Source organism: Struthio camelus, chromosome W, assembly GCF_040807025.1.
Source record: "Struthio camelus isolate bStrCam1 chromosome W, bStrCam1.hap1, whole genome shotgun sequence".
Lineage (NCBI taxonomy): Eukaryota > Metazoa > Chordata > Aves > Struthioniformes > Struthionidae > Struthio > Struthio camelus.
The window spans coordinates 49,128,607-49,142,172 of record NC_090981.1 but is presented as its reverse complement, the minus strand read 5'-3'; the positions used below and the strand labels follow the sequence as shown (position 1 = coordinate 49,142,172).

The 13,566-nt window shown below is 35.9% G+C and overlaps 1 protein-coding gene across 4 annotated transcripts in view; it reads left to right on the top strand.

Moving 5' to 3' along the window:
• The window catches only part of LOC104146859 (mitogen-activated protein kinase kinase kinase 1), a 107,813-nt gene that overhangs the window by 75,968 nt on the left and 18,279 nt on the right, over positions 1-13,566 (top strand). For 3 of the 4 annotated variants that reach the window (XM_068924376.1, XM_009679109.2, XM_068924375.1), the window contains 5 exons: positions 6,279-6,429; positions 8,759-8,965; positions 10,662-10,862; positions 11,713-11,829; positions 12,372-12,520. In XM_068924376.1, the coding sequence (XP_068780477.1) occupies positions 6,279-6,429; positions 8,759-8,965; positions 10,662-10,862; positions 11,713-11,829; positions 12,372-12,520 (825 nt within the window). Of the gene's footprint in view, positions 1-100; positions 1,172-6,278; positions 6,430-8,758; positions 8,966-10,661; positions 10,863-11,712; positions 11,830-12,371; positions 12,521-13,566 lie in introns of those variants that run through there. The other variant, XM_068924377.1, reaches the window with a different exon arrangement.

Sequence of the window (13,566 nt, the reverse complement as noted above, 5' to 3'; positions counted from 1 at the left end):
TCTTAGTACAATTACATAGTTGTATGAAAATAACTGTTGCATGGTTACTAGTGGCTTCAGATCTCTATGCACTGATACGAATGATTATGTATTTTCTGTGATACTATAATTTCTAGAAATTCAGCTCAATAAAGGAATGAGCTTTTAATATAAACTCTATAGAGAAAATCCTAGACTCTTTCCAAACTTCTTGCTCCGAAAACAGAGTTTGAGACATCATGTGAGTTAGCTGCTATCTGTACATTTTGAAATTACCATAGTATGTGTAGACCTTGATGCATCTGAGTTAATGCTGAAGGTTAAATGACAGCAAGAGGGATTAGAGAGACTTGGGAACCTTTGTAATATTTGCTTCAGGTGTCTTAACAGTTAGCTTTCTTAAGAAGCATGCCGAAGCCCATTTCATTAGCTTTGTGGCAAATATCTGGTGAAAATAGAGGCCGATATTTCTTGACTTGTTATGTAGGAAGACTCATTTTCAATGAACACTGAGTAGTTCTCAAATAAAGCATGATTAGGTGGGTTCAGAGTAAGCAATCCAGCCTGTCCTTTAAATACTTCAAGTAAGTGGATTTGATCTCATAGGAGCTAAGAAACTGTTGTTCTCTAACTGGGAAATTCAGGGAGCTTATTTAACTTTAGACATCCGGCTTTGAAGAACTGAGTCTTGACTTCATCTCTGAGTGAAGAATTCTTGTTAACTACAGGGGGTTCCACTAAAAATGATGTCTCAATTTGTGGAGTTAGTGGTTATATTGTGAGTATTGTCCTCTTATCAGTGAGACTTTCTTTGACAACACACCTTTTGACATGTCAGACTTCCAAAGGTATGCGTGATTGTAGAGCTCTTTGCGGGCAAATGACTATAGGGAGAAGACAAGAGAAGTTTCAAACCGAGAGAGAAAACATCCCAGCAAGTAATGATTACCAAACTAGTGGAGGTGTAGGTTTTGAATAACTTTGGGTTTGGAGCCACATAATGGAAAGTTACTATTTCTTCCATATTTTCATATTCTCTACAGGCTTATTTCCCCTTCACAGGAGAATGCTGGAAGGAATAGGATACACTTTGCCTCCTAAAACTGCTTTGATGTAAAGATGCACTGACTCTCACCTGATCCTATTTTTCAGCAGGGATTTCCACATTGCAAGTTCCATGGAAACCTGCCTGGTGTGTTTTTGTTTGTTTTCTTCCTTCCAGATATGATTGATTAATTTTCTGGAAACTAGTATGTCTTTATAGTTTGTAAATACACATTTTAAAATATACATAGAAGATCTTATGCAAGTTATTTACCTGACATAAATTGAAAGGAGTTTATGATGCTAAATATTTGTTAAGTGGTTTACTACTTCTTACAACTGCATTTAGATCATCTTAATGTGAGTAGAGAACAAAAAGTAGATGCAGAGTAACATTCAGTGCACACCTCTTGTGAGCTTCAGCGGACAGTTGTTTGACCAAATGAAGAATCTCCCTTCTTCTCAAGGCAAGGTGATGAACAGCTGTTGGAGAAGCTAAGGCAGCTGGAAAAAAAAATATGACTTTTTATTTTTGCCAGCTAGTCTAACAGAAGAATAGTACTTAGTTTCACACGTCTGTATAACATTTGGTTAAACTCTCCTTAACTGTTTTAATAAGTCAGATCCATTGGTCTCTATAAAGTAGTGTCCTTAATACTGTCATTATTAAGTAGCAGTTGCTGCCATGTAGTATCAGGTTGAGGAAGTTGTCTGTGAAGGTTTTCATTTTTGTGGATTGTGCCATGTTTTATATTTTGATTTGTCGGTATGGACACAAACGATTACCTGGTAGGTGCAGTATTCCCTGACAGTGCCAGCAGCAGTGGACCAGGAGGAAAAAGAACTGTTGACTGGCAGAAAGACAGACCATGCCTTACCCAAATCTCGATATCAGTTTAAAAAAAAGGGGGGAGGAGGGGGAAACTAACTGCAAATGAAAAATTCAGAGCACTGTGGGAAATATTAGTGGCCAGAAGTTGATCTAAAACATTAATAGTGTACCTTTTCAATTCAGGGATCGGTTATGCGTTTAATCCTTCTTCCCCATGCTGTAGTCTTCCTACCATACACCTCTAGACCAGCTGGGCGAGCCCAGCGCCCTCGTGACCTGCTGAGAGTTGGGCTTCCAATAGCTGGGCACCCACGTTCTTAATTCTTGCTTACTGTTCCAAAGGTGAGCTCTGTACATCCCATCTGACCTCACCCCCAGCATTGACTGTCGCTGCTCTGTGCAAACACCTGATAACGGAGTATGCAATTTCTCCCATAGTCTTTCAGTCTTGGTCGCTGTCTTTCCATCTAACCTTGTGCTTTTTCTCCTCGCAACCTATTGCTGTTAAACACACTGCTCCCTGACAGAGCTGCTGTGGGACCATTTTTGTTCATGCATATGTAATATGGCTGTGGTTTGACCAACAATGGTCTGCAAGTCACTCTTGCTAACGTGCTTCGGACAAATGTAAAACATTTATTGGACAACAGCTAATTATTATTTTCCTCTCTACAATCAGATATTTGTGGATATGGAAGGCAGAGCTTCCCTCTTACTGGCGAAAAGACTTTCCTATTTCAGAACTTGCCAGACTTTTTTTTCCTCTTTTCTCACAGCTAATAAGAAAATTTGGTCCAGTGTGGATAATGGATGAAAGTTGCTTGTCTAAATAAGATAGCAGAGAAACCAAGGCATTTAACTAATGCTTTCTAAATGTTGAGAATCACAAGAAAATGGATTGCAGCTTTTTAGACTGTTACTTACCTTTTCTTGAAAAATACTTCCAGAAAATTAGCATTAAACTCACTGAACCTTTCAGAAGTAAAACTTGTTCGTCTTTCACAATGACTTGCTAAATAGCATATGCATTCCATACCTCTTGTTAAAATATTGAATCACTGATCCAATATAGAACCAGTTGTTAATAATCTGACTGTTCAATTACTGTTTGCAAGTCTTCAGAATTAAGACGGGGGGGAAAAAAGGGCTAAGTTTTGCTGCTTGTATTGCACAAGATGTTGCATTACACTTTCCATGCAGAGCATTAATCTTCCTGTATGTAGTTTCATGTAGTTCATGAAGCAAATAGTTCAGAGCGAATGATGCAAATATTAATGCAGACAGTTGGGCTTATTCATTTAAAAAACCAGTAGTTACCACACTGTTAGGCTTGCTACAGCTCTCTTATTGCACTAAATACAGGGGCTCAGTATTTTAGAATTCCAATTTGGCTCCAGTTTCTATGGAATTTCTAGATTAATTATATAGGAACTGGCATTTATTGGTTTAAAACTGTTGTATAGTAATTAAAAGAATTTGAAAGATCCTTAATGCTACCATTGTTTTGGGGGGGGGGGGAGGACTTTAAAAGTGAACATGTGTCTGGAAAAAACTCTTATCTTTTGCTTTGATTCATGAAAAGCTGAAATACAAGCAAAATCATTGCTCCCTGCTGAAGCAGAAGGGTGGGATGTGGAGAAATATTAGGTTCTGTAGGCCATGCTCACGTGTTCTTGGAGCCCTTGTTTGGGAGGGGGAGCAGGGGGAGTTGTTTGTTTTTTGGTTTGTTTTTCAGGCCTGCTGCTTAGTTGTCTTATTGCTGTTCAGATCAAGTACCCCTGGCACCTGGTAGTCACTGAAGCACATGCTTAACTTGACTTATGAGTAGTTTTTGTTATATCAAGATCAGGGTGTGCTTTACCTTGCAAGATCAGCTCCTCGGTGAAGTGCATTGTGGGGTTTTTATTGTTTGTTGTTGTTGTTTTTTTTTTTCCTGGCACTAAAGTGCAGCAATGTGAGGACTAGCAATCCAGTAAATGTCATGTAGGTGAAATTTAAATTGGCAAGAATAGTTGAGGGTTTTGCTTTAGATGAATGCTGTAGGTTCGGGCCATAAAATGTAGGCAAATTCAGTTTTATGAAATGACTTAGAGTGTGCAGGAAGACTTTATGCATTCATGGGAAAAGTATTTTTTTTCCACAGACCCAACAATATAAGAATATTCAGCAAATTATGATCTTTACCCAAGTTTGAGTTACTATGAAATTTTCTTGAACCCTTTTCAGAAATAGTGTTGTGTAAGAATGTGCACAATGCTTGAATTCAGCGAAAAATATCTTGGTTTGCTAGGCAAAAGCTTTCAGACTCTGGTCTTTCCCACCTGCATGGAAAAAAAGCACAAGAGTTCTTTGTGCAGGCAAGAGGAGATTGGTTTAACTGTCACGTGAGAGAGGAAGACAGTTGCTTCTGCTTTTTAGAGAACAAGTACAGATTGTGAAGCCTTCTCTGTTGTGTTACATTGTTCATGAATTCAAGTCCAAGGGCCTCTAAAAGACTTTTTTTATATCAGTTGGGAAGTTAATCATGGTTATATGAACAAATGAAATACTGTGCCATTCTTTCACTGCTGGGATAGCGCTTTCTGTCTTGTATACAAAGTATTCATGCAACTGAAATGGTTCATGTCATGGAATTAATTTTAATATAAAAATTAGATCTTGTATTTTTAAACTTACACCTATATTTTGGAGCTGTACTATTCTGTACCTGCAGTTCTTATGCAGGCAAAGATCCCTTTGTCTTTGAACTTTTTTTTTATTTGACTAATGGGGGGAAAAAAAAAGTAAAATCAGCCCTTTATAAGACTTTAGATAGTGCTGTTTTCCATATTTTAAAATTTTAGACATATTCTTAATTGGGTCACTTCCTGCTGCTGAAATGTCTTTCACTTGATTAGTTTTTTTGTCTTTATTTCTAGAAAGCAATAGTACAAAATTAAAAATTATCACTTTTGTTCCATTTTTTTTGAATGTCATTTATATTAGTTCTGAAAGTAAACCAGCAATGCTGCTTAACCTCTGAAAAGAACATGCTTATTTAGGTGGATTGTTTTTTCTATTTATAAACTTTTAAAAGTGTTTAATCACTAGACACCATTCTGAGTGTCTAAAATCATATTTGTTAACAATACATTTAGATGTTTCTTGAGAGGGGAAAAAAAATTGTTTACAGTCTCCATCTGCTCATTTCGTTTCAGCGTTGCACAGGAAAAGTTATTTCCTCTCTCAGAATACTTTATTTCCTTTGTCTCTATAAAGAGAGAAAAAAATAACATGAATATGCTTTCTGACCAATGAAAACTTCTCATTCTTCTAATTAAAGTACTGTAATAAATGAACCTTATTAATACATTGCTGATGAAGATAGGCATTTTAATATCTTTTTACTGTAGGGAATTAATCCATATGTTAGAGGTCGTGCCTATATTACATGTTCTTATCTTTCACTCTGACTTGTGATTTTATTTTTGAAATTCACTTAATTTTGAGAGTTGGCTTAATAAAGCTTACTTCTTTTAAAAGCCAGCTAACTTCTAGAAGATGGCAGGGCATCATGTGCTGCTGTTTAAGAATGTGGTTTTCTTGGTAACGTAGCAGATAGCTCAGCAGAATCAGGAAATCTTCCAGACTGTTCACGTTTGTTGTTCAATGTCTGAGAGTATTTTGGGGAGGTTGTTCTTGTTTTTGCCATTAATCACAGGCAGCTACTTCGCTGTCGGTCAAAAAAGCATGAGCCAGATGGATTACACTTTCATTTTACAGATATGAACTTGCTGTGAATTTTACTATAATTGTAGCTGACTAAAAGTGCATTTGAGTCATCACTCATTCAGAAAGCAACTCGCAAGGACACTAGCCTTACTTTCATGACTTCCAGTTTAAACATACTGGGTAATAGTTTACAAGACTTTTTTTTTTTTTTTTTTTTTTGACGAGGAGCTCATGTATGGGAAGAGGCACTACATAGTTACATGTGTGTGCATCCTATGAAGATGGAAACTTATCATTAACTTATATGCATTTTGTAAATTATTTTAAAATATGAGATTGCAACTCTTGAATTGCCAGTAGATGCATGAACAATGACAACACTTCTGAAACGTTTGAGGAATGATATATGGGGTAACTTTTGTATTGGTTAAATATATGCCAAGACCTTCCTTTTTATTGGCTGTCCAATATTCTAAGCAGTAGGCACATTTTAAAGAAATGTGCCTCTACACAGGTGTGCTCCACATTGCAAAATAGCAAATTCATGACAGTAATACTTAATGGGCTTGCCGTAGCAAGTTGGAATCTGTTTTAGTAATTTCGTTGCAAGGAGAGGGAGGGTGAATGGCACAAAATTTAAGAATGCTACAGTATTATGCTTTAACTAGAAATAACTATATGTCTGATTATGAAAAAATTTTCTTTCATGTAGCCGTGACATGGAGAATAAAGAAACCCTCAGGGGATTGCAGAAAATGGATGACCGCCCAGAAGAGCGCATGATCAGGGAGAAACTCAAGGCAACATGTATGCCAGCCTGGAAGCATGAATGGCTGGAAAGAAGAAGCAGGAGAGGCCCTGTGGTAAGTGGCATTCAAGGAAGGGCAATATCTGTAGTTATTACAAATAAAAGTCACTGAAAGTTGCAGGCATTCTTTTAGGAACCTTGTTATCTAAATGACTCGTGGATTCTTAGTTGTGATCCTTTTGTTCATTTTAATGAGCTGTTTAACAGGAAATTGTGGGCAACTTTCTGAAATTACACGTATATGAAGTTATACTGAGAAAAAAGCGAATAACTGTGCTTAATATAAAACATTGCTGTATCAACACTGCCCTCTAATGTCAACAACTAAAGGAGCTGTTGTTCATTAGGTAAAATCTTACAGTGAATACAAAACTGCACTGGGATGGTTTTTAAGGGTTTCATGACTTCGTTTTCTGAGTTTCAACGCGTTTAATTAAAATTTTCCACGTGGTAGCATGTGTGCATATATAGTATGGAAGTTTTGCTAGAGGAAAAAACAAACTGAGCTTACTAGAACCAGAAAAAAAGTAAATCTGAATAACTGCTTCGCATAAGACTTAACTCTGCTAAACTGGATGCCAAAGCATCCAAACAGCACACTATTCACCTTTTTGAGTAATGCCTTTGTGTAAATAGTTCAGAAGTCATTTTAAGAAATTGCGGACAGATTAAACAAAGCTTATTAAACATAGTTACTTTTGTAATATTAACATATTATTAGTTAGCCAGTGTTGTACTGAATAATTAGTTTCATGTCAGTATGTCTGCATTATGACTCTATGTAACACATGCTGGAGCTGCTAATTTAAAGCTAAGATGATCTAATCCAGTACTTGTGGTCAGCATTTTTAGAATACAAATGAAAAAGAGGGCTCTACTGTTAAGAAGATTCTGTCATGAGAACATTGCAAGCACAAAACCCAGCATCTTAAAGCTTCATAGCAGACAAAACAGTTTAAAAAAAAAATTTTAATAGGTCTTATGTACTACATAGCTTGAAATTGTTGTTCCCTGCTTGACCCACTTTCCTTCAGGTTTCTAAGTTTTAGTATAATTTTTTGTCCTCCAGATTTTTAACTACTGCCACTTTAGGTTAAACTTTTTTTCGAGCACTAGCAATTGGTAACAGTAACTTTTCCATTGGACACTTGCATTTACCTTCTAATTTTTCTCTTTTCTGTATAGTCTACTTAAGCTGGAATGCATTTCTTGATAATGAAATAGCTTTAGTGGTATGAGTTAAATGCTTCTGTTCCTAAATAGTATTTAGTCTTGTGGCTAAAGAAGTCCACATCATGAGGTAGAAAAGGAATTGAGTCTGGATGCCTCCTCCTTCTCAAACCCTGAACTGTCACATAGACAATTTGCTTAATTGAATTAGCAGGGAGGGCTCCTTCTGTTTTTTTGGCTAATTCAGAGAGATCTCAGGAACCTTTTAGGAGAGATCTACCCTTGCATTGCTTGAAGCTTCCTTCCAGCTTTGAGTCAAGCCTCCTAATCATGGAGAAATGAAGAATTAAAATCTATTCTGCCTGATGTGATTGCTTTTAAATCTTTTCTGAGGGCCTTATTCTTCTCAAGCATTACGTAGGTCTTCAGATGCCTAAATAAATGCATAAATTATATTCTGAGGTCCAGGCACCTGAAAGGTATGCTGAAATATTCCATATCCCAATGTATAAGGTCAGCATCGGCGCAATAAACCACTGTGTTAGAAGTATATATGCCAACTCTGAGTGCTTGTGTCTGTTCAGATAGGGCAGCACTGAGCATAGTGATTAGCTCGGATCCCAGATGTGGCATAGCTGCTTTAGTTGTATTGCAGGCACAACTGGCCACAGTCCTTAGAGCACAGTGCCACCTTAATTTTGCTGAATTGTTTCCAGGTTTTAAAGGAATTTTATTTGCAATAAGCAATCATATTGTGCTATAGATGTAGCAATTCTAATATTTTTTTAGCTTACATGTACTGTATGTAACAGATATGGAACGAAGGTTATAGTCCTTAAATAGGCAGATAGCGCCTGTAGTAGAACTTCTGTTTAATCCTACTATTCAACTGGCAGAGCTGCTGTCCTTTGAGGTACCATGAATGACAGTTAGAGAAGCATTTTGTGAGTCAAATCAGTTGGGGCCACAACTAACATAAGTGGCACAAATAGAAAGGAAAGAAAGTTCTTACCTTTCTATATTGCTTATAAATTAACAAGATAACCCATATTTAGATGTTACTATTGGAACCTAAGAAATATGCAGACTCTGTATGTATGAATAATGAATGAATTATATAATGCTACCAATGTAAATTCTGATGAGTTAGTTTTGTTTTCATATACAATGATTATTTTTGTAACTCTTAACACACATGGCCTAATTCCTGCAAGGTGGTGAAACCTATCCCCGTGAAAGGCGATGGAGCCGAAATGAACAAGCTATCTCTAGAATCTCAGACTGAAGGACAAAGCATGGCTTCTTCACCTACTCAGAAAGGAAGACGTAGTCCCTCTCCTAGTAGCTCCTCTTCGTCATCCTCTAGGACTGTCAAATCTGAATCACCAGGTGTCAGAAGAAAAAGGGTATCTCCAGTGCCTGTAAGTTACAGACTATGATGTAATTAGTAATTTATCTTCTTTTGGCAAATCACAGAATATAGTCAGGATATTGATATTTAATCCCACGGGTGGGGGGGATAGGATGCCTATGTAAAGGGGTTGTCACATGATATCACTCAAGGGAATGAAGTCTGCACAGTATATCTCATGTTACATTTCTCTCATGCGTGGAACTTTATCCTCCTCCCTCCCCCCCCCCCTTTTTTTTTTTTTTTTAAATAAAGGAAATAATGAAGAAATGTAGATACTCAGTCCTGGAGTTACCTATGTTCTGTTGGCTTGGTTGCACAAAGAGATGCCGAGAGTTTGCTTTTGTGTGTGTGTGTGTGTGTATGTGTGTGTGATTCTCTATTCCAGGACTGCTCTTTATGTACATATTGGGGAAGTTTTAGGTATATGCATCATTAGAATGCTTTCTAAAATCTATGCTATTACATACAAGAGATCAAGACTGGAATATTTTAGTGACTGGCTTCTTTAGAGAAGGTGAAGAGTGGAATATTTGGGCAATAGTTTGTTGTTATAAAAACGCTCATCCACAGTTAAGGTGACTCATCTACCACTTCACAGCGCAACTGGAGTCAGAATAGGATCTAATGGCTTTTACTATCCTATTGCTCTTAACTAGGTTTCCAAAATCAAGTAAAACATTCTACTGCTGTTCCACTGAATTGAAGACAAATTAAAGTTACAGCTCATAGTACAGCTCCTTTCTTCCTGATGAGAGAAATTCAAATTAAAAAAAAAAAACAAACAAACCATCTAATTTTGCCTTTGCTCAGTTGATGTTCTCTATTTTGTTTCATATTAACTTTTCATATGAAAGAGTGTAGTCTGTCTTCTAATTAACTAATAGATTGTGAGTCAATTACAACTTTGTCGTGATTTAAAAATCAAAATGGATGTCAATCAAAGCAGAATATTTGAAATTGGACTTGAATTTGAATTAAAAGTCATTAGCTCTTGTTAGAAATGTAAGACAGTTAAACTTTCTAAAATTTAAATTAAAGACATTTTTAATAAAAGGGGGGAAAAAAGGTTTGGCTCTGCTGGTGGTCGTGGTGACAGCTTTTGCTTCCCATAGTCAAAAATAATATCCTGAGCTGAAGGTTGTTTTCACTGTGAAAAGGAGGGGAAGACACATCCTTCCTTCTTCTATTTGGAATTTCTTAGTGTTGTTCATGGGCCATAGGACCACTGTTATAAACTCTAGTCATAAAGCTCTAATGCTAACAGGATTTCTTTATTTGTGAAATACATCTCATATAATGGCTTCGTGTGTCGCTAGTCATGAGTCTGTGATGATCTTCTGGTTTAATTATACCTGTTAATTCAGTAAGGCTAGCAGTGAAGACCTGAAAATAGAAGCAGTTTAAAAGACTCCTTTTCTGTCATAATATGAACCAGCTTATTATAAAACTTCAGTTTTTCTTCTGTCTTCTAGTTCCGGGCATGGAAGAAAATTCTTTTATATAGTCTAAGCAGGTTGTAGTTTCTTCAAGTTTTAGGGACTCTTTCATTCTGTATCAGTAAGAATGAAACACGTAGCTAAACTTTGTATTAGGGAACTTTGTATTTTGTTAAAAAGACAACAACAAAAACCACACACACAAAAAAACCTGTGTATAAACTTTGTATTTTGTCCTGGAAATCTTTGATGGAACCACTTTTGTAGTTTCAGAGTGGACGAATAACGCCACCTCGAAGAGCTCCGTCTCCAGATGGCTTCTCTCCATATAGCCCTGAGGAAACAAATCGCCGCGTCAACAAAGTTATGAGAGCCAGGCTGTACCTGCTGCAGCAGATAGGACCTAACTCATTCTTAATTGGAGGAGACAGCCCTGATAATAAATACAGAGTGTTTATTGGGCCTCAGGTAGAGAACATTTTTGTTGCATGCAGTTTTTAGTAATTTATAGGTAGTCTTGAAAAACTACGAAACCAGATTAGATGAAGTTAGAGTTGCAAACCATGCTAGATGTTGCATTATACAACAGTTAAAAGATGTAATGTGTGCACATGCAATGTAGTTATCAGCTTGTGTCTTTGTCAAATATGCAGCATTAGATTTACCTAGAGTACCTCTTAAATAGATTTTCTTTGGGAAGTCATTACTAATATATAGTTTATTCTGTATACTTCTCATTCCTGTTCATGGATCCTAATTTATATATATAAAGTATTTTGGCTGAAATTTGGGCACTTTGTTTTCCTTGTTCGTCACTCGGAAGTGTGTTTTATTTTCTGTATTCATGGAATATGTATAAATGTGTAACAAACACGTCGGTCCTTTTAAAGGTGTGTTAATGTCATTAATACCCATAATGAGGTCCAAATAGACTTTCTCGGTGCTGCTGTGACTCTGCCTTTGGGAACATCTAAGTTTTTTTGCATAAATAGAAGCATCTCATTTAAACTTGATTGCCATCATGTTACAGATGTCTGATGACTTGCATAAATTCCTTTCAGTATGAATAGCAGCAATAGCTTCCAGGTGAATATTGTCTGTCTTGTACGTATTTCAGAATGATGTTTTAGAAATTCACACTTTCACCTAAGATATTTGTGCCTAATACATAAAATATTATTTCACATTAAATCTTTTCTCTTTTTTTTTTTTTTTTTTTAGCAGTTGGCCTTGGGCACCTAACCTTTACGCACTTAGATGTGTAATTAGCAAGGCAACATGGCCCTAACATGCTAACATAAGATACTTTTCTTTGCAGACTTGTAGCTGCGGGCGTGGAACGTTTTGTATTCATCTGCTGTTCGTTATGCTGCGAGTATTCCAGCTAGAGCCCTCGGACCCAATGTTATGGAGAAAGACACTGAAGAACTTTGAGGTAATACATGTCTAACATATAATAGAAGATCTAAAATATTTAGGATATTTTAAAATTGCTGGACACTTTACTGCATTTTTAAATCAACAAGTGCATATAGTTTTAATTATATTTCAAATCAGTTTCAAGAGCTCTATAAATAAAAAAAAATTGCAAATAAAAGGAATAGCTGAAAGAATTAGTAAACTTTAGTGAATGATACAGATCTTGGGTTGTTGTCTCAAATTTGTACATCTATCGCTGATAGTTGAAAGGTAAACAGAATAAGGGTGTTCAGAAGTATTTGTGTGTATATCTAAAGCTATTGGTAATTTTTAATAAGTAAATAGCTTTTTGTTTTAAACAATGTTTCTTTGCAGTCTGTTTATTAATAAGGCTTCTGAAATTCCTGCTACTGCTGTTGCCACTAACGTATTATTGTGAAGGTGAACAGTGGTTTTTTTTGTTTTGTTTAGCAGTAGTTAAAGCTTCAGTAACCTTACCTTTACATATAAGCTATTCATAGCATAAATACGACTGTTGCTATCTTTTTCTGATGTCAGGTTGAGAGTTTGTTCCAGAAATATCACAGTAGGCGTAGCTCGAGGATCAAAGCTCCATCTCGTAACACCATCCAGAAGTTTGTCTCACGCATGTCAAATTCTCATACATTGTCATCATCTAGTACTTCTACATCTAGTTCAGAAAACAGGTTAGTATTTTTCTAAAGGAATTAAAAACTTAATTCTGCAATTTTTTTCTAATTTTGGAGGTTTAGAATCACCTACATTATTCTTTTTGTTCAAAGCTGCTTTCATTTCAAGTCATGTTAAATGTTTGTATTTGCAAACAATCAAGAGTCAAGCATACATTAGTCATCTTGGTACCAAGTGGGCCTATCTGATATGTACCTTATATTTGAAAAACTTTAAGTAGAGTTGTGAAGATAATTTTTTGGACCCTTTATGGAAGTGGGAAATAATTTTAGAAACGTAAGCCACCATCTTCAAGCCTGGAACGTATTAACTTGGGAAACCTATGTATTTGTGTGCATTTGTTCAAATACAGCATGCATGCAAATGTTGAAAATGAAGAAATAAGATTTCATTTTTTGTTTTCTCTTGTCCTAATAACTTTTGAAAGCAAGCTCTACTACTTTGGAGAAATGTTTATGTGCCTATGACAATATACTGAAAAGTTTCCAGGTAAACATACTCTGTGTGTGTGTGTTTATATATAGAAATATATGTGTGTATATATATATATTTTTTTAAGTATTCACTCTTCATATAGAATGATTAAACTATTTTAAGGGAGTTATTAAACTATCAAGATTTTTACAGTTTGTACCATATTAAAAGATTCCTTATTTTTCCATTTTAACTGTTGTTTGATTTTTTGATGGGCTTTTCCTAACTTCTACTACTTGAGTGTTTTTGCTTGTGTTCTTCTCCCTGATTTTTGAAAAGATCTCAGTTATTTCTTAAATAAGTGTTTTGTGCATTAATTTGTTAGCGGGATGAGTGAACCAGGCAGACAGAGGCCTACCTGTGGAAGACAACCAAAATGGAGACTTTCTTTAGTGAAAGTGAAATCTGATTTAAGAAGTTTAATTTTAGTGTGTCACTTTGTTACTTAATGTGTTACTAATTATTTAAGTGTGACAGTAGCCATATAGCTAGATCAGTATATTTAGAGAGGCTTGTAATTCTGATGTTCAGATTGTGACCTTAGCTTCCCACTGTTTTGTACTTATTT